General features: G+C 41.1%; 1 protein-coding gene across 1 annotated transcript in view; it reads right to left on the reverse strand.

Annotated features, from left to right (window-relative positions):
* LOC124719777 (uncharacterized abhydrolase domain-containing protein DDB_G0269086-like) overlaps positions 1-21,779 on the reverse strand; it is a 53,645-nt gene extending 31,866 nt beyond the window's left edge. The window contains exon 1 of the mRNA XM_047244975.1: positions 20,970-21,779. Coding sequence (XP_047100931.1) covers positions 20,970-21,779 — 810 coding nt within the window. The remainder of the gene's footprint in view (positions 1-20,969) is intronic.
* Positions 21,780-26,069: the final 4,290 nt, after the last annotated feature.

Raw genomic sequence — 26,069 nt, forward strand, 5'->3', positions numbered from 1 at the left:
CTATCCGTGCTGTATCAATTTAAGTCCTGCAGAATACCCCCTTGTTCCACATGTAGTTATGCATTTACAGTCATAAAAAAGACACAGTGTCCAAGGAATTTGAGGTCAGGATGACTACCACCGAGAACACGGAAACAGCGATCATATAAATAGGTGTAATATGCACCACCAATATGATAAATCAATGCTCAGTGACTCTTCGAAAAACGAAAAAAGGAGACGTCTACTATCCCGTCACTGTGGAAGATGAGATTAAATGTAGAAACCATAACTTCAGATAGCTGTTTGGAAGCACACAATAATGCTGCAAACTCTACCAGTTTCTATATATTGCAATGTTCTCCACATTTGTGTCAATAAGGAACACTGCCCCTGACTTTCATTTCAAACATCCTGTGTGTTTTTGGAGAAGCACAGTTTGCACCACGCAATGTTCAGCTTTATGTGAGAGCCAATGCATTGAAATGTATTTATGTCGGTCGACATAAAAGTTTTCTGGGTATGGCACTGCGTCATAATGTATAAAACTACTACTGCTGGAGAAAAACCAACGTTTCGGGCACAGCTGCAGCGGCCTTCTTCTGATTCTAGTGGTGCGTTCTAGCTGCTGTTGTTGTTGTGATCTTCACTCCTGAGAATGGTTTGATTCTGCTCTCCATGCTACTCTATCCCGTGCAAGCTTCTTCATCTCCCAGTACCTACTGCAGCCTACATCCTTCTGAATCTGCTTAGTGTATTCATCTCTTGGTCTCCCTCTACAATTTTTACCCCAGACGCTGCTTGGTGGAATTTTGCACAGAGCACAACTAAATTGGTGATCCCTTGATGCCTCAGAACGTGTCCTACCAACCCATCCCTTCTTCTAGTCAAGTTGTGCCACAAACTCCTCTTCTCCCCAATCCTATTCAGTACCTCCTCATTAGTTATGTGATCTACCCATCTAATCTTCAGCATTCTTCTGTAGCACCACATTTCGAAAGCTTCTATTCTCTTCTTGTCCAAACTATTTATTGTCCATGTTTCACTTCCATACATGGCTACACTCCATACAAATACTTTCAGAAATGACTTCCTGACACTTAAATCTACATTCGATGTTAACAAATTTCTCTTCTTCAGAAACGTTTTCCTTGCCATTGCCAGTCTACATTTTATATCCTCTCTACCTCGACCATCATCAGTTATATTGCTCCCTAAGTAGCAAACCTCCTTTACTACTTTAGGTGTCTCATTTCCTAATCTAATTCCCTCAGCATCATCCAACTTAATTCGACTACGTTCCATTATCCGCGTTTTGCTTTTGTTGATGTTCATCTTATATCCTCCTTTCAAGACTCTGTTCATTCCGTTCAACTGCTCTTCCAAGTCCTTTGCTATCTCTGACAGAATTACAATGTCATCGGCGAACCTCAAAGTTTTTATTTCTTCTCCATGTATTTTAATACCTACTCCGAATTTTTCTTTTGTTTTCCTTACTGCTTGCTCAGTATACAGATTGAACATCAGGGAGAGGCTACAACCCCGTCTCACTCCCTTCCCAACCAGTGCTTCCCTTTCATGTCCCTCGACTCTTATAACTGCCATCTGGTTTCTGTACAAATTGTAAATAGCCTTTCGCTCCCTGTATTTTACCGCTGCCACCTTCAGAATTTGAAAGAGAGTATTCCAGTCAACATTGTCAAAAGCTGTCTCTAAGTCTACAAATGCTAGAAACGTAGGTTTGCCTTTTCTTAATCCAGCTTCTGAAATAAGTCGTAGGGGCAGTATTGGCTCAAGTGTTCCAACATTTCTACGGATCCAAACTGATCTTCCCCGAGGTTGGCTTCTATCAGTTTTTCCATTTGTCCGTAAAGAATTCGCGATAGTATTTTGCAGCCATGAATTATTAAAAATGATAGTTCAGTAATTTTCACATCTGTCAATGCATGCTTTCTTTGGGATTGGGATTATTATATTCTTCTTGAAGTCTGAGGGTATTTCGCCTGTCTCATACATTTTGCTCTCTAGATGGTAGAGTTTTATCAGGACTGGCTCTCCTAAGGCTGTCAGTCGTTCTAATGGAATGTTGTCCACTCCCGGGGTCTTGTTTCGACTCAGGTCTTTCAGTGCTCTGTCAAACTCTTCACGTAGTATCACATCTCCCATTTCATCTTCATCTACATCCTCTTCCATTTCCATAACATTGCCCTCAAATACAACGCCCTTGTATAGACTCTCTATATACTCCTTCCACCTTTCTGCTTCCCCTTCTTTTCTTAGATCTGGGTTTCCATCTGAGCTCCTGATATTCATACAAGTGGTTCTCTTTTCTCCAAAGGTCTCTTTAATTTTCCTGTAGGCAGTATCTATCTTACCCCTAGTGAGATAAGCCTCTACATCCTTACATTTGTACTCTAGCCATACCTGCTTAGCCATTTTGTACTTCCTGTCGATCTCACTTTTGAGACGTTTGTATTCCTTTTGCTTGCTTCATTTACTGCATTTTTATATTTTCTCCTTTCGTCAATTAAATTCAATATTTCTTCTGTCAACCAAGGATTTCTACGAGCCCTCGTCTTTTTACCTACTTAATCCTCTGCTGCCTTCACTACTTCATCCCTAAAAGCTACCCATTCTTCTTGTACTGTATTTCTTTCCGCCATTCTTGTCAATTGTTCCCTTATGCTACCCCTGAAACTCTGTACAACCTCTGGTTTAGTCAGTTTATCCAGGTCCCATCTCCTTAATTCCCACCTTTTTGCAGTTTCTTCAGTTTTAATCTACAGTTCATAACCAATAAATTGTGGTAAGAGTCCACATCTGCCCCTGGAAATGTCTTACAATTTAAAACTTGGTTCCTAAATCTCTGTCTTACCATTATATAATCTGTCTGAAACCTGTCAGTATCTCCAGGTTTCTTCCATGTATACAACCTTCTTTTATGATTCTTGAACCAAGTGTTAGCTATGACTAAGTTGTGCTCTGTGCAAAATTCCACCAGGCGGCTCCCTCTTTCATTTCTTACCCTCAATCCATATTCACCTACTACGTTTCCTTCTCTTCCTTTTCCTACAATCGAATTCCAGTCACCCATGACTATTAAATTTTCGTCCCCCTTCACTATCTGAATAATTTCTTTTATCTCATCATACATTTCTTCAATTTCTTCGTCATCTGCTGAGCTAGTTGGCATATAGACTTGTACTACTGTTGTAGGCTTGGGTTTCGTGTCTATCTTGGCCACAACAATGCGTTCGCAGTGCTGTTTGTAGTAGCTTACCCACATTCCTATTGTTTTATTCATTATTGTAGTGTGAATCATATCTTGTTGTTACTGTTCACTGCGCATGCCATTACGTCATAATTTTAAAAAGATAGTTCATTGGTCACTTAAGACAGGAGTAGAGGGAACTTTATTTTAATAGGTTATTGCGGTGGAGGGAGAACATAACCTCTGTTGTCTATTGGCTCTTGTGTTATGTGCCATGATTGGTGGTCACTGGATGTCGGCCACGTGGCGGCAGTTACTCGCCGGTAGTGCTCGTGCTTCATGTTGACAGTGCAGTCTTTTGGGCTCTGATTGCTGGCTGCCAAGATGGGGCACGCCTGAGTCCATCCTCTCTATTCATGTTATTAGGGTGTTTTAAGTATTTCGATGGCCCCTCTGATTTTGCGTTTCGTCATAACCGGCTGCTTGGCCAACATGCAGGCTTCGCTGAATTTTATTTCTTTTCCGCAGTCTTGCTGATGTCCACATCTACACCTGACACTGCAGATTTGTTGTGTTGCCCTAGACGAATATAGCGCTCGTGTCCCCTGATGCACGTTGCTGTTGGCCTGCCAATCTCACCGATGTATGCCTCTCCTCATTTGGATTCCACCTCGTACACGCTTGCAGTGTGTAATGCACCCACCTTGTCCTTAGTGGAACCTGTCACGTCCTGGATCCTGCGACCACTATAGAAGACAGGCTGCACCCCAACGCGGCGAAGGTGTTTGCCTATTCGGTCAGTAACACCTTATCTACTTGAAGAGGTTCAGTTTAAATTTAACTTCGATACTCACAAAGCAAAAAGCATCTTCAGGCGAGCCAGTAAATCTCTTCTAAAGAAGCGTATTCATCAGCTGCGAAGAGAACTTGACTTCAACAACAAATATTGCTGCAACTACATCTTCTGCTATCATCTACGTTATCGGCTACCGACTGGAATAACGACGACGGAATCACTCACCTACAAGCGTATGCAACTAGTGAAACCATCGCCATTCGCCAGAAGAAGAAATTTGAGTAGCTAGCAAAGACGACACAGAACACTTCGTCTCGACTGGATACATCTCAAAGAGTGATGAACCTTTCATCTCACCCCATCAGTAACGCAGCCACAGAAGCACTAGATAAAGGACTAAACTTTGCCGTCACTCCTGAGCGGATTCCCACAGAAGAAGTTATCGAATCCGGGGAAACAGCACTCTGGCACACATCTGCGATAGAAGCTGAGAAAATTTGGCAGGAAGCCGTTAGTGTTCTACTATATGCCGGGCCACCAAAACACAACCTTAGCCGAGAGGAAAGGACAGTAATCACGGAACAGAAGAACAACGACGAAATTGTGATATTAACAGCAGACAAGGGCAATGCTACTGTCATCTTAGATACCATGCAGTACGAACACAAGATGAAAGAATTATTAAATGACCCCATGTACAAAGAACTAAGGGCGGATCCTACGGCGAAGATAATTCGAAAGACGCAGGCCTCGATTAGGGACTCGAAAATTGACGCTGACACAGCCAAGGGTCGCATTCCCAGAGCATCAGTCTTTCCTAAAATTTACGGTGTTCCAAAGATACATAACAAAAGCTATCCTTTGAGGCCAATAGTGAATGGAATCACTTCTCCTACTTACAGTTTAGCAAAGTATCTAACCTGCAAATTAAGACATCTAGTTTCCAAGACGGACTCTTATGTGGAGAATTCGATGCACTTTATAGAACGTCTAAGGGAGAAACAATTTTACCTCCAGACATCATGGTGAGCTTTCACTTGAAGTCACTATTTACGAATGTGCCAGTAGATGAAACTATCAGCATCCTTCAGGAGCATGTCCGCCAGACGTATGCGACCTGGTTGAGTTGTGCCTGACTTCAATGTACTTCAAATGGCAAGGTAAATACTACGAGCAGATAGATGGGGTAGCAATGGGGCCTCCGCTATCTCCGCTGGCAGCCGACATATTCATGGGAGCCTTTGAAACAACGGACCTTTATGCGCATGTCACTGGTTCAGACACGTGGACGACACGTTCGCTAATGACTTCGTGGTGAAATGGAACTACACAGGTTTCTCGAATATTTGAACAACATGCACGGGAAGATATAGTTCACGCTCAAAGTAGAGAAGAATGGTGCAATTCCATTTCTAGAGGTCGAAGTATACAGCGCAACGGAGGACACACTGGGGCGCAGAGTATATGGCAAGCCTACACATACACACAGGTGTCTGCACGCCCAATCCTACCACCACCCAGCGCTGAAGAACTCGGTCATCTGGTCTTCGCCAATCTGTGCAGAATGCCTAAGTGATGCTCAAAACATAACACTGGAGCTTAAAAGGCTAAGCACAACGTTTCTAGCCAATGGCTACACCAATAAGTCGATCCACACAGCCTCTTCAATGAACAAAGTAAGAAAGATAAGCAAGAAATGGACAAATTGCAGCCAACAGTGCGCTTACGTTATGTGAAAAATATTACTGACCAAATAGGGAAACAGGTTCGCCGGGTTGGGGTGCAGCCTGTCTTCTATAGTGGTCGCAGGATCCAGGACGTGCTAGGCTCCACTAAGGACAAGGTGGATGCATTACACACTGCAGGCGTGTACAAAGTGGAATGCAAATGTGGAGAAGCATACATTGCCGAAACTGACAGGCCAATAGCAATTTGCATTTAGGGAAACGAGCACTATATTCGTCTATGGCAACACAATAAATCTGCAGTTACAGAACATCAGCAAGTCTGCGGAAAAGAAATAAAATTCAGCGAAGCGTGTGTGTTGGCCAAGCAGCCAGTTATGAAGGAACGCAAAATCAGAGAGGCCATCGAAATACTTAAACACCCTGTAACTGCCACCATGCAGCTGACATCCAGCATTTGGTAAACAGCAGCCAACTTCTCATTCGATGGTGATCACCAATCATGGCACATAACACAAGAGCCAATAGACAACAGAGTTTACATTCTCCCTCCACCGCAATAACGTACTAAAATAAAGTTCCCTCTCCTTCTTTCTTAAGTGACCAATGAAACGAACTATCTATTTAAAATTATGATGTAATGGCATACGCAATGAACAATAACAACAGAATATAATTGACACTGCATAGCTAGAACGCACCGCTAGACTCAGAAGAAGGCCGCTGCAACTGTGGCCGAAATGTTGGTTTTTCTCCAGCAGCAGTATTTTTATGCATTATGATGTTGTACCATACCCAGAAAACTTTTATGTCGGCTGACGCTGCCCACGGAAGCCTATGCAATTGTATTTGTCAGTTTAGCACTTGTCACAGACCTCAAAGTTGTGGTTGAAAAACAAACTGTATGATGGGCACAAAACTGTAGTCATACACTGCTTGGATGCATTACAGCAGGAAAACATTTTATCAAACTGCTTGTAAAAGAACAACATGAGAAGCCTCTCTTGTGATTGACAACCTGTGAGTTAGGGTCCTCCTACAGTGCAGGCGACGAACCTTTACACTGGCCTTTGTAAACGACTTCGATCACTTGTCATCTGGTCCAGTGGACCATTACCTGTATATTTAACGTAATTGCAACTTATGCTCGATGTCAGCATGCACACAGTATTTGTCTTCAATATATCAGAAGAGAGGGAATGGCAGCATCTTATTGAGTTCTCTAACAGGTACCATTAATGAAGTTTTTCTTCTGTTGAATGGTAAAAAATAACGAGGAGAGAGAGAATGTTTGTGTGACAGACATGAATGCTCTCTGAGAGATGCAGATCTCCTTTGGACTACAGTAGGTGTATGTAGTCTGGAAACACACTGCAATGCAACAGTAAAGCCCTCGTCCTTCTTCCAATTTCCATATTATGTGAAGTCTTCCTAACTTTCTCGATAGGAAACACCCTCGTAACTGCTCATACTGTCTTTTATACTAGCTCATATTGCCGTAGAAAGTTTCGTTTGGTGCTGGCCTCATACATTGTACACTGTTGGTGGAGCCAGAGCGATATGTTCCCAGTTCCACCAAGCAGTCAAAACATGGTCCTGTTGCATTAACTCACCCTATTTCTTCAAAGGATGGCAGATATAGTGCTCTTCACCTCAGCTAAGTTCTGACTTAAATTGGTATGATCATATGGACAAAGCTGCAGAGAGGGTGGGGCAGAGATTGGGGAACAGTTACAAGTTGCAGAGGGCCTGCCTAAAACCACATTGGAGTTTTACTAGATGGGTTCCTTGACAGATAGGTTCGAAAAAGGTGACTCTTTTTGAGGCATGCCAGTGGCACGAATATGATTCACCAGTGGCTGTAGTCATTAAAAGACGTCTCCATAATATCCAACCCACGTGTTTGGCTGAATGCAGAGACTTGATTTAAAACTGCAGACAGAATTTCTGCCAGAAAGCGTAACACTATAGATCTGAAAAGCCATCATAGGAGTTTGCACATGTCTTATGACATCAATCTAGCATTGCATTTTTTGAAGTAATTTCTCGCATAACACAGCATCTACCGTATATGATAATTTTCAATCAACCATCATTCTCCCTCGCCTATAATCCTGTAGATACACTGCATAAGCTCTGTTACACTTTCTATATGGCATCGAGAGAGAATGTGTTACAAATTTTGTTTCTTGGCGTGAGAAATATCCAGCAGCGGTATGAGAGAGTTGTCGGAGTGGTCGAGCAGTTCTAGGCGCTACAGTCTGGAACTGTGCGACGTCTACGGTCACAGGTTCGAATCCTGCCTCGGGGCATGGATATGTGTGATGTCCTTAGATTAGTTAGGTTTAAGTAGTTCTAAGCTCTAGGCGACTCATGACCTCAGAAGTTAAGTTCCATAGTGCTCAGAGCCATTTGGAACATTTGAATACCACGTTCCTTAGTCGAGTCACTTTCCAATTCGATCGGCAAGGTGATTTTATTGTGAGCTGACACCACTGGCGTCGTGAACCCTCACTTTCGGTCTGGCAATACACACCCTAATGGTCACCATCTATATTCAGTGTCATGGTAATTGTGTGGAAGACCACTTGATTCAGAAGCAATAACATGCCTTGATTTGTAAAGCATGTATAGTTTTTAACATGGATATACTTGTGTGTGCCTATAGAACCAAGATAGATTTTTATGCAGAGTGCCAGTAACATAGTCGTTGCGATAGTATTTTTAATAGCTGGTCGCTTATAGGATGATTACATCTCTCTTCCTAAGTCACACTGGTTCCAGACTCAAGAGAAACAATGGAGCATGTTCAGCCATACGGAAATTTTCGCTCAATATTGTTTGGTGGCATCAGCATCCAGTTACTGGCCAATCATTATACTTAGGAGGGGATGTATGATAGACTGGCTGAGATTAGCATGCTTATAAACTATGTATTGGGGTGTAAGGTTACTGTGGTCAGTGTTCTGATTTGGCAAAAAAAATGACTATGTCCAGCAGTAAGGGAGGTATGGGTTTGATGTGGAAAATTGTGATTTCAGCACATCTGTGGCTGTAAGGCGGATGAAAGATTCTACGTGGAAAGTTATGTCCAGTTGTAAAAAGGATATAGATTTACATGGCAGTTGATATTTTCAGAGCCACAGCCGTCAGGATGAGGTATATTCGATACTTCGCTCATTGTCACACAGTCGTAACACATCATATGTAGTCTGTCATATTTTGTAAACAAAATAATAATAGCTCTGAGAACTATGGGACTTAACATCTGAGGTCATCAGTCCCCTAGAACTTAGAACTACTTAAACGTAACTAACCTAAGGACACCACACACATCCATGCCCGACGCAGGATTCGAACCTGCGACCGTAGCAGTCGGGTGGTTCCGGACTGAAGCGCCTAGAACCGCTCGGCCACCGAGGCCGGCTTGTAAACAAAAGATGAGAATATACATGTGATATGTTATGACTGTGAAAGGATCCTGTGACCACTGAAGCCAGTACCAAAAGTTCCTCCAAAAACTCGTAACACAGAAACACAGAATTGTCATGCTAACAAATGTAAATCCACCTGATGATGGAGGTTTAGGCGTTTGTAACGCGTTGTGGAGATAAATAAACATGACTGGTAACAATAAACTTGTTGTTTCATTTAATAAAAGTTTTACACTTAAAGTGCAAATATTTTTCCTTCATTAACATGTTACATTTTGCACATCCAGCATCGTCTCTGCTGTGTTTACATTCTTCGTCAATATTTAATGAATGACATCTTTGTATCTTTGCTTAGTTGTAATCTTTGCAATGTAAAGAAAAACATCAAATATGTAACAATGAGTCCGCAGCTTGTGGTCGTGCGGTAGCGGTCTCGCTCCTCACGCCCTGGTTCCCGGGTTCGATTCCTGGTGGGATCAGGGATTTTCTCTGCCTCATGATGACTGGGTGTTGTGTGATGTCCTTAGGTTAGTTAGGGGATTGATGACCATAGATGTTAAGTCCCATAGTGCTTAGAGCCACTTGAACCATTTTTTTGTGAAACAATGTGCAATGCTCAACACTCATTTGAACAACATTATGAAGTTTGCCACAGTAGCTTTTTTACAATATGTGTGTTGTGGTGGAATTCAAGAACATATAAATCGAGATAAGAAACCACATGGTCTACAGCAAAGCGAACTGCCAGCTACTGGAATGTATATAATTGATTAAAAATAAATCATTCAAAAATATATGTGGCTGGTTGCATCATTCATCAACTATCGTTAATGGCCACGAAGTTTACAAGATCAAACATGGATAAAATAACGTATGCATCTTTTTCACCTTATATCGAAATAAATGCAGGCACATTAGCACTTGCTATCGTAACATCTACTGAAATATTCTTGTGCAGTGATGGAGATGACATGTTGATGGAAACATTAAAGTAATTGGAAATGTTAGCTGTCTGAAGGTGGGCATGAATGCCTGAAACTAGTTATGACTCTGAAATATAGCATTTTAAAAGTATTTGTAACAGGTTGCATTAATCAAAAATTTTTCAAATTGTTTTGAATACATTTTCTATTAAGAAATTTGCCACAGTTGAACGAATCACAAAATGATTGCTATGTTGTGTGTAGATGAGATGCTTGTGCCCACCAGTCTGAAAACGTCATGGGTCTAATTTGAAGCATTGTATTCAATGTTTCAGTGTACCTGAAGTTGTTCATCTTCCCCCCCCCCCCCCCCCCCCCACCAGCCGCCCCCCACCCAGGGGGCTCATCACTCTTTCATGAGTTTGTGTGTGGCACACAGGGCCCCAAGCTGTTGCAGCTTTTCTTTCCATGCCATGCTGCATTCCCTTCCTCTCTGCCCCTCCCTCCTTCCCCTCTGCCACTCCTTCTCCTCTTTCCTCTCCCTCCCCTCTGACCCCTCTTTCCCCTCTTGGTGTCCATGCTTACACTAGCCTGGCTATCTGCCTTGTTTCCGCTCTCTGTTAGGATCTTGTTCCTCTTTTTTCCCAAAGTTTGTCTAAATAGTGTGAGCCAGCGTGGGAAGAACAACTTACTTAGCAACTTCAGCCTGTGACATTACCGCCTCTTCCATCTTTTCTTCCAAGCCTTTGTCCTTTAATATTCAGTACAGGGTGCATCACCTAAAACTTGCGCCACAAATATTGTGGAAATGGAAAGTGCTATTGATGTTCGGTTTTCCACAGAATGGATGGGTAGTCAGGGGTCCATATGTGAACTGATTAGCAGATTTTAATAATACTTAGAAAGTGTACTTTTTGTGGAAACATATACTTTTTAAAATGTAACAGTGCCTATTGAAATTAACAAACTAAAAGTGGGATAAATTAGAATGTCAGTGGTGTTTGTTGCAGAACTGTAGTGTGAGTCATTCACGAGATATCGTGTTTTGAAAAGCTCCCACATCAACAATTGTGCAATACCTGTGACAGCACACACTGAAGAATAACACAAGTGCATGCATAAGTTATGTGGTTTTTGACCGATGATGAGACAGCTGACCATCTGTGGTTGAGTTAAAAGTGACCACTGGTAGCGGCAATACACGCTTCCAGTCTGATGTGGAATGACTGTTGCACACATGCTAGCATCTCAGTGGAGAAACCTGAGCAAACTGTTGTAATACACCACTGCATATCATTGGATGTAGTTAGGATGTCCTTGTAGACAGTATCTTCAAAGTTCCCCACAGAAAAACGTCTGCAGGCTCGAAATACAGGGAACAGGCCAGCCAAGATAGAGGTCCTCTGTGTCTAATCCGACTATTTGGAAGCAGTTTGTGAAGACATACTGTAGTACTTAATGCACTATGGGCTGGACACCCATCATGTTGGTACCACAGGTTCCTCCTACTCTGCAGAGGAAAGTCTTCTAATATCCATGGAAGATGGTCTATTAGGAGGCTGCAATACTTTGGCAAGTTCAATGTTTGATCTATGAAAAACAGGCCTAGTATGGTCACTATCCCACACCACACATTTACAGTTCCATGAATGTTGATATTCTGCCTGATGAAGCCAATGGGTATTCTCAACAGAGCAACAGTGCATGTTTCAGCTGTTTACCAGGCCATGTTTGGTAAAAGTGACTTCATCACTAAACAAAAAACATGATAGATCTGGATTATCGTGTCTGAATGCCGATGTACAGAAGTTAAGACAATTCGCATACTCGTTTCCATGCAGCTCTTGATGGAGAAAGGGGTGATGGGGATGGTACCTTTGTTGATGGAGAATGTGTAAGACACTTTCTGACTCATGCCACTTCCATGTGAGATTGTGTGAGAAATAACATCTGGAGCAACTGCAACAGCAGCAAGAACATTAATTTTATACACTTCTGTCATCACATGTTTCCTTCTGCTACGTTGTCTAGTTGTTAAACTATCACTTCCATGTAACAAGTTGAAGAGGTTGATAAATAATTGCCAAGATGGTTGACATCTATTAGTATATTTTGCCACATACATCGTACAAGAATGACCTGCATTCTTTCTACACTCTATGTACATCATGAGCATGCTGGTTTTTTCCTGCATTGGTAAAGTCCCTTCATCCACTCACGACCTACTGCTTAGCCTGTGCCACACGGGATCAGCCAAGTGGTCTCAGGCGCTGCAGTCATGGGCTGTGCGGCTGGTCCCAGCAGAGGTTCAATTCCTCCCTTGGGCATGGGTGTGTGTGTTAGTCCTTAGGATAATTTAGGTTAAGTAGTGCGTAAGCTTAGGACTAATGACCTTAGCAGTTAAGTCCCATAGGTTTCACACACATTTGAACATTTTTGCTCAGCCTGTCACACACTAACTGGCTAGCATGTTTCAGTGCACTCAAGGAACACACAGACACAATGTACACAAACATAACATTGTGCCAAGCAACTATGCAGGTTGAATGCCACAAACAAGTATTAGCGTGGAAAATTTTCAAAATACAATCTTTCGTAAATGACTTGCACTAGAATCCTGCAACAGACACTCCTGAAATTCTAATTTACCCTAATTTTAGTTTGTTAATGTCAGTAGGCTCTGTTCCATTTATAAAAGAGTATTTTCACACAAAAAATATACTTTCTATAATCTATTTATTGGGTAACAATAAAAGCACCTGACAACCAGTCCATTTTGTGAAAACTGCAAATGACTACCACTTTCCATTTCTGCAATATTTATGGTGCAAGTTTTACGTGCTTCACCATGTATATTATCATGGTAGCCAGTCAGTATGCTGAGGTCGTTGCATACCTTTTTGGGAGAGCCTCCTGCCAACACAGGGATTTCACTTCTGATACCTGAGCTCTACCTCCCCATATATGGTTATGAGTGATTGCCTGTCATCCTTGAGTATCAGAATTCCCAGCATGGCATTATGCCAGATGGCCTTTGCTGTGACTAGGTGGCACTCATGGAGAGCCCCTAATCAGTGTAGTCAGTATCACGGTGGAAGCTTTGTGCATAAAATCCATTAAGCTCCAAAAAACTGGCTATTCTCATGTGACCATCTCTTTCGTCGGGAATGTATCTGTTAATGCTGCTTCTTATGACCCTGCAGCCTACCTTTCCCTGGCTATCCCCTGATAGAAGGGCCAGGCTCCTGGCTTGAAGTGAAACCCTTACCCCCGCTACCTGCACCAGGCGGTCCTGGCACTTGATGGGGACACTTTCATTGCCACTAAGACATTATTTTTCATGGAAATTACAGAAGACTATTTTAGCAAATTGAACTCTCTGAGAATAATGCAGTAGAGATCACTGATGATCAAAATTTGTTCTGCCACCCAGTCTGCAGCCCTTCATGCCTGTGACCATCTTGACGGCATCATGGTGTGAATTATTCCTAATCAGTCTTTGACTATGGTTCAGGAAGTCATTTTTGATAACGACCTCATCTTTCAAACCAATGAGGTACCCCGACCAGTCTGGAATAGTGAGGCATCCATTTTGTTTGACATGTTCAGAAAGGCTGAAAGGTCAGTGCATCGATATTGGTGCCATTCCTTTGTTATTGGAGGGGGATGCCCTCCCACAGAAAGTCAAGGTTATGATTTATCAGTATGACATGAAGCCTTACATTCTGAAACCCATGTGTTTTTGGTGTTTGCATTTCAGGCACATGCTTTCCTGCTGTATAGCAGACGCTCTATGTGGTTAATGTGGATACTCACACTGTGAGGGAAGCCCCTGTGTTTTACTGACCATGTACATTAATAATCATGACCATCATTCTCTGTGCTTGCTGGATTTCTCGTTTATAAGAGGGAAAAACAGATACAGGAGTACTATTCCCTCGATCAATTAGTCTACACTGAGGCTCATCATAAATATGACCATCTCCACCCTGTATTTATGACCTCTAACTTTGCCTCTTTTAAGTCCTCCCCCCCTCTCTTTCTCTCTTCCATATGCCAGTCTCACACTCTCCCTCTCTCTGCCTCTCTTGCAATTCTGTCACCCACCCCTCTGGGGGCCCTCTACCTGCCAGAGAAGTGTCCCTCTTCTTCAGCGCCTGCCAGTGAAAGGGCCTCCTACCAGGTCCTCTCCCCATGGCACCTCCAAGATGGTAGGCTTGCTGCCACATGGTGGCCACAGCACGTGCAGTCTGTGCATCCTAAAATCTCCCACTCTTTCTCAGATACAGGTCTTACTGAAGCCTACTGTTTCTCTCTCTCTCTCTCTCTCTCTCAGATACAGGTCTTACTGAAGCCTACTGTTTCTCTCTCTCTCTCTCTCTCTCTCTCTCAGATACAGGTCTTACTGAAGCCTACTGTTTCTCTCTCTCTCTCTCTCTCTCTCTCTCTCTCAGTCTCTCTCCCTCTCTCACTCTCTCTCTTTGGGCCCAGCTCTCCTTGTCCTATGAAAGAGAAGAAGAAGAAAAAACGTAAGTCCCAGGACGAGGCCCTTTCGGTGCACATGGGGGTGCCGAGTCCCCTCTTGCAACCTGATTCTGACCTCTTCTTTATGGATGTCATCTCATCTTTGTTGGCGATGTGTGATGACCTGGTGGTGTGATCAGGTATGGCCAGTTCATCTCCATTTGGATCCCCATTCTGTACTTATTCAATGGACTTTTAACACATAGTACTGTCGCCTTGTGGTGTTGCAAGCCCTTATTTCCATCTACCACACAGCTTGTATTGTTCTCCAGGAACCTGATTTTACTGATGCTCACTCATCATTTGTGGGTTCTGTGCTTTCTGTCAGAATCGGTTGGACCATAGAGGGCTTCTGGTGGCATTTGCACACTGGTCCATGCAGATGTTAGTGCATGGTCCCCCTTCATGCTACATTGGAAGCTGTTGCTTTCCAGGTCCACTCGGACCCTGTAGTCACCATTTGTAATCTCTTTCTCCCTTCTGACAAGCCACTCCTTCCTGCTTCCTTACTTCTGGGCTTTCCATCACGCTGATTGGCTTCTATGTACCTCTCAGGTTTTCGCGTTTTTTTTCGTGAAATATATATATATACTCTTTTCTATTTATTTTGGTTTTGTTTTTGTTATTGCTCTCGTAATAACGCATGTACGAAAAGAACCGCGAAATACCTTTTAGTAATGCTGTGCCTAGAATTTCTTTATAATCATTAATTTTCAACAAAACAGAATATATTGGGTTCTTATTGTTCTGTATCTGGCTTTCTATTAAAGGAACATTTTTGTTACTGTAACTCACTATAAAAAACCAACATATCTTCCCTACTTTATAGTTATTGAAAATGAAAATTACTTTGTTATGAAATACTGATGTTACAGTTCGCAAAGATTGTTCAACATTTTGCAGTGGATTTTTGTTAAGCGTAAAACACCAATAATTACCACGACTAGCACAAGAACATGAGACTATTGTCGGAGAAAAATACGTTTTCACTATAAGGTTTGCCAGACCAGAACTAAGCACAACAAAATTCCTATTATGTTACGAAGGTAAATTATCTCTTTTGTACTGTTAGCAATATATTATCAGCAGCCCGCGTCAACCTGCAAAACACATCATAAAATCTGCTGCTCTGCTCTGCAAGTCCGGAAGCTGAAAGAGATGATTTTATTTCACTATTACCTTCCCGCTTCTTTGCGGTATGATCGATTTCTTTTAATACAGTTCGAATACGCCGCGGCAGCGGCTTGTTCGTTCGTAGCGCAGCTCTGCACCACGGATAATATTTAAATAACTGAAAATGTCTTAAAAGGATGGGATAATAATTTAAGCAAGCTACTACAAATAATAATGCAAGGTTTCATTAAATAACTCTATTCAAAACATTCAAATATGTTAACTTATCTACAATACACACCTTTTTTAAAAATGAGTACGTAATGGCGTACATCGATTAACCATGACAAAAGAAGACTACGTTAGCATGTACAACTGCAACACAGACTATCTTACTCCCGTAACTCCAAGAGGAAGACAAAGAAATTAATGTTCATGCTGTATTATTTATACTAGTGATGTTTTTCATCTGTGTATGATATTTATCGTCTGTGCAGTTTCAGTACTCGCCGACACAGATATTATCTAAAATAAATAATAATAAAAAAAAGTACATAATTCCATACAATAACAGAATACGATGCACAATATTTTCTGTTTACTACAAAATATGTCTTTTGCTAAGGGACGTTACAATGCCCCCTGGCAGCAAATGACTAACGTTAAGAATGTTCGGCAATATGCTGCCACTAACGTCCGTTTTGTCATTGTCTATCACCTTGTTTTGAATATTCACTGTTCACTTCTTTTACATTATAGTTTTAATTACATTTTTTATAGTTTTTCACACTTTGCGAGGTGACCGTAAACCTAGTCCCAGGGTCATTACAGTTTTCTGGCTCCCCCATTTGGGCTACGTGCGATCAGAAAACCTGGGAAAACTGCGCCGGAGCCATGGTCATCTCGCCTGGTTTGTCTTAACACACGGTTTTGTTCATTAAACAAGGGTGGACTTTATCCAATGTTCACAGATAACAATGATTATTTATGTCAAAATGTCAAACCTTTTAGTCTCTCTATTAAAAATGTACCTTCTACACTTTTTCACATTTGTGTTCTGTGTCACAATTAAGGTCAATCATTAAACAGTTCGATAGCAATGTAATGGATTGTCTCTACACTTACTCACGACGAATGTTCTACCATTGTATGGCATTCGTGTCAGTTTGTGTCACTAATATGACGAAAACATATGACATATATCATCGAACAAGTGAATGTTTTGAGTTATACTCAGCAAAAAAAAATGTTTGTCACGTAATTTCGTGTTCAATAAATCATTTTCATATTAGTACATGAACAACGTAGTTGGTAATGTTCGGTTGAACGTCAACAATGTCGTACGGAGCGGGCGGCGCGAAGCAATTGTTGCGTAACGTCGTCTGGGGCGCGGCGTGCCAACGACCGCTGAGGTCGACGACCTGCTAGCAGCAACATCGACGGCGTGCTGCGGTGGCGCCCGAGCAGTCGCGAACCGCGCCGAACCATTCACCAATGTCGGCGTGTTGCAGTAGTTTCCTGCGACCGGCTGGCTGGCGGCACGGCACCCGTCTCTGCTTCTCCGCATGGCTCCCCGTCGTAACGCATGAAACAAATATTCCACAACGGTGTACTGTCTTTAAGGATACAACTTATTAGCTGTGGAAGAAAATGCACTTTGGTTAAAAGCGTTTATTGTTCATTACGCCGTCGCTTCGCTGGTATGCACAGGATGTTTTGGCGTGATAACAGGTTTCTTGTGGCATTGTGACACTGGTATTCAGGGTTCGTCACACGCACATTGTACTACACACTTTCACTTGTTCTCACGGTTGATACACTGCCAGAGCATCTTTCAACACGCGAAAATATTTCGGTACACACATACTAAATGTCTCCGTCGAGCGATGTTTGTTTGAATCGACTCCGAACGGATCACTAACTACCGGTTTTACTCACAGTGTACTGTTCGTTGAGCACTGCACTATGACAGTTAGTCACTCAACACTTAACTTATACCGACGTCTATATTGGTGCAGATACAACAGTCATTTTCTGTCCCTACTACACACAATATTCCGTCCTTTCCTAGATTGTTTATGCACACCGTTTATTTTTAATGCATAACAACTGTTCTTAGCATAATCACTCTCATCTACATTGAGTCCATTGTGTTACCTTCTCATTACACACTTTTAATACTATTACTAGGCATATATTGCTTTTTTGTAATTATTTAAAGGTGTGTGATTTTTTTTGTACATAGCTTTCTTTTCCTCTTTTAGTGTAGCTTGCCACGTTATCACCCATCTAGCAAACAGATTTTACCATGTGCATGACAGCTTGACTTGGGCGTACTGTTCAATAAATACTTCATTTAGTACTAGTATTATTTTTAACGGTCCGTCCTACAGGACTACAGTGTAGTTTCCGTGTAACTTGATTCGCGTACCGCGTAATTAATATTCAAGAACGTGTACCAAGTACACAGGCTTCAATTGAAGCATTCATACATACAAAGCATAGGTTACACGGAACGGTTTTGTTTTTTATTGGATTCTGCTCCAGTGTCTTTCTCAGATCACTATTGGCAGTAAACATTACGTCACATAATTATTTCGTACTACAAAGTCAATTTTTGGCTAGTATAGACTCTCTCTCAGGGTTCCTTAATTCTAACACAATTACATCTGCTACATATTTATATGAGATTTCATCATTAATTGTACTTACTTACTACAAAATGATTCAAGAAATTAATCATTATTTTATCAACAAAAGATTATTCATTGCTTGAAGAGTATGTAGTATTTTAATGACACTAACTGTCTGTAAACAAAGTCTTCCATTTGCATATTATTGCTCAGTTTACTGATTCTCCTTCCTCAAAATTGTAACTATACATAAATTCTTTCTTAAAACTAACATACTTATACTCTAAAACACAATTGAAATCTTCTTACCACTACTATTTACATCAGACATGTCACTGAATAAATAACTTTACATCTTTACGTGGATACAGTCCTTTTATTTTCCCCGTCTGGGGATGTGCTAACAAATAGCTACATTCGTGTGGCAACATCTTCCGAATCTCTTTAGCCACTACTTCCCTCCTCGACCAAGGGATGGAGTAAGATGCGCGACAGTATGTTTTGTTAGGCATCACCTCTATGTGATAGTGGTACCCTTTGACTATTCCTGGTCGGTCGGTAAATACCATGGTATATTCCGATAACAGCTGCGTCAACTGTTGCTTTTGTATGTTGCTTAAACTTTCAGATTCCTGTACTTTGGTTCGAAATTCATCAACATTTGGTTCAAAATTTCTATCTCCTATATTCGGATAATAGAGATCCGTCACAGGTGAATAATCATTAAAGTGTAGTACCCAGGGGTTCCTACCTTTGATATTAATTCGATTGCAGCATGTCACAAGTACCTCCTTCGATTTCATCATAGACAACTCAATCCTCCTACCTTTATTAACTATACTTAGTTTTCCCGAGGAGAGGTCGATCACTGCGTCCCTCTCACGGAGAAAATCTACTCCCAGAATGCAGGCCACCTTTAACCCTTTAACAATGAGGAACGAGCTCACTATGGCTTCGCCCTCCTTACAAATCTCCACCTGCACCTGGTGCTTAACTAACTGGCTCTGTGCACTTATAGCTCCAGACACCTTGCAATTATTAACCGGGAAAGTCGGTATACTACGTCCCTTCCCTAGCGCTTTAAACAACTCTGTACTCATTACACTCACTGAGGCACCTGTGTCAATGATTATATTCACTGCAACATCATTGATTTTCGCTTCTATTATGGCTTGCACATTTTCATTGCTATCTTTCTTACATTCATGCGGTTCGGTCAGCAGATCTTTATCCATACTGATACCGTCGTTGTATCGCAGCATATGTATTCCAGGGATACTATTGTTATTCGTGTTGCTCTCACTCCACCCCTCGGCCAGCGATGGAGAGCATATCGAGGCCGATTCTAGTTTGTTGGATGGCTTGCTTGCGAGGTACTTGGACGGCTATTATCCGCGACCTCTACTATGTTTACGCTTTGGTTTGTGGGCCGCCACGACTGCGCAATAGGCGCGTTCTGCAGTGGTGGTCTGTTGTTATCGTACCGGTCATTACCCTGCCGCTCTGGGCTTGGTCGCTGATTCTGATTCCAATTACGAATACCGTCATTGTAATTGCTGTGCCACTGACCTCGCGCATTTTTCCAGCGGTTGGTCCCTGGCAATCCGGAATCGTACCGGTCGTCAAATCGACGCTTTTTGTTATGGGACGGCTGCCCATACCCGTTCTGACTTCTACCATTATTACAATTTTGCGAATGCTCTTGCCGCTTGTTACCACCCCCACCATTTCCATGGTTGTGGTTTTGTGCACTATTATTTCTGTCATGTTTACACCCTGATCCATTATTCCGCGAGTGATCACACGCTGCTTTTGCGTCTTCCTGGATTAAGTCTATTGAATCTAGAACAGACAGGAAATGTTCCATGTCGCTTTCTGGTACGTGTATTAATTTCTCTTTGATATGAATGGGTAAATGTGATTTTAGAAGTCTTATTATGTCTCTTGGTGAGATCGGCTCGTCCCAGTAACGCGTTTTGTTTATGTACTTCTCGAAATACCGTCTCAGATTCCCAAGACGGGGTGAGTACGGTTCGGGATTGTATACTTCTTTTCTTAGCCGCTCTTGTATACAAGGCGACCAGTATTTCGACAAAAATGCCCTCTCGAACTGTTCGTATGTCATGCAGCTGTCTGCTACTTCCGTAGCCCACAATGCTGCATCACCCTGAATGTATGACATTACGTATTGAATTTTCTGTACTTCGTTCCACACACTAGGCAAGATATTTTTAAAGCTTTTTATGAATACTACTGGGTGTACTGACTTCCGTTCAGTAGTAAACGTTTGAAACTGCCTATTTTTTATCAAACTTTCTTCAACTAATATTTTTGGGCTATACTGGTTTGCTCCTGGGACATAGGCTGTGTGCTCCGAACCGAAGCTACAGCTCTTCGCATTATCGCCTAAAGATTCACCATTGTTGCGTCGCGTATAAGTTTGTGCGTTGCCAAAAACATTGGCTGTTGGCGACATAGTTTCGTGTTCAAGATGTTTGCTACTTTGTGCTAAACCCTTTTCCAAGTCGGATATCCGTTTGTTAATATTCACTTGCCACTGCGGAATATCCTCACTGAGTATTTGTTTAATGGTTTGCACATCGTTCTGTACCTGACTATTTACTGCGGTATTGAACGATTCGGAATCTCTATCCGCTATGGCTGCTTGTACCTTAGAATTAATATTTTTGTCAATCTCACTCTCCTTCGCTTCTAGCCATGAGTTGAATTCGGTTTCAATTTTAGTCGCTTGTTCATTCCACTTCTGCTCTACAAGCTGTGTGGAATCTATTTCTAGCTTTTCTACTCGGTTGGCTAAGACACCTATTTCGTCTACCCTGTTAGTGTTTGCTACTTGCAGGTTGTTGACCTGTACCGTCAACTCCTGCACAGCCTTAGGTATCGACTCATAATTCTGTTTCATACAGGCAATCTCTTTTTTCATATTTTCTAACGACTGCACAAGTTGCTGGTCCCGCTCAGCTTGCTGGCGATCTCGCTCAGCTTGCTGTGCAAGTAAATTTTCTGTTAATTGACGATCTCGCTCAGCTTGCTGGCGATCTCGCTCAGCTTGCTGGGCAAGTAAATTTTCTGTTAATTGGCGATCTCGCTCAGCTTGCCGGCGATCTCGCTCAGCTTGCTGGCGATCTGTCTCGGCTTGCTGTGCGAGAAAGATTTCAATTTTTTCGTCTTTTTCAGCTTGTTGTTGCGCAAATTTTGCCTGGTAATCCAGCACGCGCTCTAATATCGCCTGAAGTGAATACCCACCAGGCAGATTACCACTCTCTGGTTCCTGCTTTTCTGGGGGTGGTGCTATTTCTTTATCTACCTCTCCTTGAGCACTGGTGGGCGGTGGTACCACTTCCTGTGCCCCTGCCCCCACATTTTCGCATGGTATATCCTCAAAGAGAGTACTTGTACTGCTTAATGCACCCATTTCTACATTTCCTGCACTAACTAATGGCTGTTCCTCAGTATCCATATTGCTCGGACGTTGACTACGCAATTTAACCATATTCATAAATTACCTACTCGAACACAAGACCTGACAGTTTTTTCACTTGCACACAAAATATGTTAGTTTATCTACAATACACTGCACACTAAAAATTTACTATCTACAATCAACTTTGTCCTGTCATAAACACTAACATCAAACTACACACCACTAGCGATATGAGATCACTTCACTGGAGTTAAGCTTCTACAAACAGGACAACTACACTGTAGTCTTACCTTTTATTTACCTGATCTCGGGGTTTGGCTGCCCCCGGATTATGTAGTCGTTACAGTTTCTCAGTACTATCAGGATCGTTTCCTCTAACTTGCTTGCAGTGGTGCGGTTTTTCATGAAAAATTTTTGTACATTCAATAATACATAGCATTAATCATGATACACATACACACATTTATCACTAAATACATACATATATATAACAATAAACACTGAAAGAAAGTACATAAAGTATTTTTATTTTCGTGGCCACTGCAAATTCGGGCCCCGCGTTTTTGGGCGACAATTTAGCGTTTTTTTCGTGAAATATATATATATATACTCTTTTCTATTTATTTTGGTTTTGTTTCTGTTATTGCTCTCGTAATAACGCATATACGAAAAGAGCCGCGAAATACCTTTTAGTAATGCTGTGCCAAGAATTTCTTTATTATCATTAATTTTCAACAAAACAGAATATATTGGGTTCTTATTGTTCTGTATCTGGCTTTCTAATAAAGGAACATTTTTGGTTACTGTAACTCACTATAAAAAACCAACATATCTTCCCTACTTTATAGTTATTGAAAATGAAAATTACTTTGTTATGAAATACTGATGTTACAGTTCGCAAAGATTGTTCAACATTTTGCAGTGGATTTTTGTTAAGCGTAAAACACCAATAATTACCACGACTAGCACAAGAACATGAGACTATTGTCGGAGAAAAATACGTTTTCACTATAAGGTTTGCCAGACCAGAACTAAGCACAACAAAATTCCTATTATGTTACGAAGGTAAATTATCTCTTTTGTACTGTTAGCAATATATTATCAGCAGCCCGTGTCAACCTGCAAAACACATCATAAAATCTGCTGCTCTGCTCTGCAAGTCCGGAAGCTGAAAGAGATGATTTTATTTCACTATTACCTTCCCGCTTCTTTGCGGTATGATCGATTTCTTTTAATACAGTTTGAATGCGCCGCGGCAGCGGCTTGTTCGTTCGTAGCGCAGCTCTGCACCACGGATAATATTTAAATAACTGAAAATGTCTTAAAAGGATGGGATAATAATTTAAGCAAGCTACTACAAATAATAATGCAAGGTTTCATTAAATAACTCTATTCAAAACATTCAAATATGTTAACTTATCTACAATACACACCTTTTTTAAAAATGAGTACGTAATGGCGTACATCAATTAACCATGACAAAAGAAGACTACGTTAGCATGTACAACTGCGACACAGGCTATCTTACTCCCATAACTCCAAGAGGAAGACAAAGAAATTAATGTTCATGCTGTATTATTTATATTAGTGATGTTTTTCATCTGTGTATGATATTTATCGTCTGTGCGGTTTCAGTACTCGCCGACACAGATATTATCTAAAATAAATAATAATAAAAAAAAGTACATAATTCCATACAATAACAGAATACGATGCACAATATTTTCTGTTTACTACAAAATATGTCTTTTGCTAAGGGACGTTACAAGGTCTTGTTTACCCCCTCTTTGTCAGATTGTATTAATGAAGTCGTCCATGACATGTCCTACACTATTATTCACGCCGCCAGCATTGCTGTCCTAGAATTGATGGACCTCTTTCAATACCAGCCAGTCCCATGGTGGAGTACATCCATTGCCCTCACCATCCGTGATCGACACTGAGCTTTGCAATGCTCATGCAACACCTGTTCTCCGTCGATCTTATTACCTTTAAATGACTTCGTGTCAAAGCCCATTACTTAAAACTCTAAGTACCGGTCCTATTTTCGTCCATTCCTGCAGAATGCAGGCAATTTTATCTGTGTACGAACTTCATATCTTGGAAAATACTGAACATACAAATGCAAAATTAACACGATTTTATGCCCATTTTGTCTTCATTGATATGCAACTATGAACAAAATCCAGTCTCGTATTATGTGGACAAATTTTATTATTATTCCTGACATTGTTTTCGTAAAATTAAAAAAGTCATATATTTATATAAGGAGAGTAAATGAGTTCAAACGCATAATAATCAGCGCTGAATACCGTATTTAAATACAATAGCACTCTCTACATGGAATCATATTGCTTTTTGGTACGGAATATTTTAAAACAGGGTTCCATACATTACCCCACACAGGACTGTTCGCACTGACAACGTGCGAGATGCTTTCTCGCTTTCTTTCTTTGATTTTGAGGAACAAACATGACATACACGGGAGGCACATTTTTTGCTTGTGCATGATAAATGTTACAGGAAATGCCTCTGTCAGTCTGCCTACAGGTCTGTTTGGATTATTTTGAACTGTTGACTATGATCTTGAGCCATCTGCATAACAAGATTGGTAAGGAAATCAATTGTTGCCATTTTCTTGATCTGAAGTGAACTGTGTAATTCGGTACTTCAAGCAGGAGCGAATGAAAAAGCAGCTTCCACCGCCATTTTACAGTTCTATGCCTGAACACGTTATACTGTAGTCTACATCTACATCTTCATGATTACTCCGCAATTCACAATTAAGAGCATGGCAGAGGGTTCATTGAATCACCTTTAAGCCAACATCTCTACAGTTTCACACTCGAACACTGCGCGGGAAAAATGAACAATTAAGCCTTTCCATGTGAGCTCTGATTTCTCTTACTTTGTTATGATAATCATTTTCTCCCTATGTAGATGGGCGCCAGCAAAATATTTTCGGTCTCTGAGGAGAAAGTTGGTGATTGAATTTGCCACCCCAGTTCGATTATCCTTGGCACTCTCTCCCCTGTTTCGCGATAATACAAAACTAGCTGCCTTTCTTTGAACTTTTTTGATGTCTTCCATCAGTCTTGTCTGATGCGGATCCTACACTGCACAGCAGCACTCCAGACGAGGACGGACAGGCGTAGTGTAAGCAGTCTCTTTAGTCAATCTGTTAAATTTTCTAAGTGCTGTGCCAATAAATCACAGTCTTTGGTTTGCTTTCCCCACAATTTTATCTATGTGAGCGTTTCAGTATAAGTCTTTATTAATTTAATCGCTACGTATTTAATTGAGTTTACAGCCTTTAGATTTGTGTGATTTATTTTGTAACTGAATTCAGCAGATTGTTTTTAGTGCTCATGTGACTGACGTCACACTCTTCATGATTTAGAGTCAATTGACACTTTTTGCATCACGCAGATACCTTTTCTGAATCATTTTACAATTCGTTTTGATCATCTGGTGATATTATTTGATGCCAAATAATAGCATCATCTGTAAACATTCTAGCAGGACTGCTTAGATTGTCTCCTAAATAGTTTATGTAGATGAAGAATGACAGAATGCCTATAACACTTCCCCAGGGAACAACAGTATTACTTCTGTTTTACTCGATGACTTTCCATCAGTTATTTTGAATTGTGACCTTTCTGATAGGAAATTACGAATCCAGTCACACAACTGAGATGACAATATGTTGCACCGCAGTTTAATAGTACAGAAACTGGAAGCAGTGACCGAGAAGCAGTAAGACTGGGTTGTAGTCTATCCCCAGTGTTATTCAATCTGTACACTCAGTAACCAGTAAAGGAAACAAAAGAAAAATTTGGCATGTGAAATAAGATCCAGGGAGAAGAAATAAAAACTTTGAGATTTGTCGATTACATTGTAATTCTATCAGAGACAGCAAATGATTTGAAAGAGCAGTTTAACAAAATGGACAGTGTCTTGAAAGGACCACATAAGATGAACATCAACAAAGGCAGAACGAGAATAATGGAATGTAGTTGAATTTAATTGGGTGATACCAAGGGAATTAGATTAGGAAACAAGACACTTAAAGCAGTAGATAGGTTTTGCCATTTGAAAAGCAAAGTAACTGATGACGGCTGAAGTACAGAGGATATAAAATGTAGACTGACAAGGAAAGCATCTCTGAATAAGAGAAATTTGTTAACGCTGAATATAGATTTAAGCGTCAGGATGTCTTTACTGAATATATTTGTATGGAGTGTAGCCATGTATAAAAGGGAAAAGTAGACAATAAACACTGAAGACAAGAAGAGAATAGAAGATTTTGAAATGTGGTGGGCAGAA

Source organism: Schistocerca piceifrons, chromosome 11 (genome assembly GCF_021461385.2).
Source record: "Schistocerca piceifrons isolate TAMUIC-IGC-003096 chromosome 11, iqSchPice1.1, whole genome shotgun sequence".
Classification (NCBI taxonomy): Eukaryota; Metazoa; Arthropoda; class Insecta; order Orthoptera; family Acrididae; genus Schistocerca; species Schistocerca piceifrons.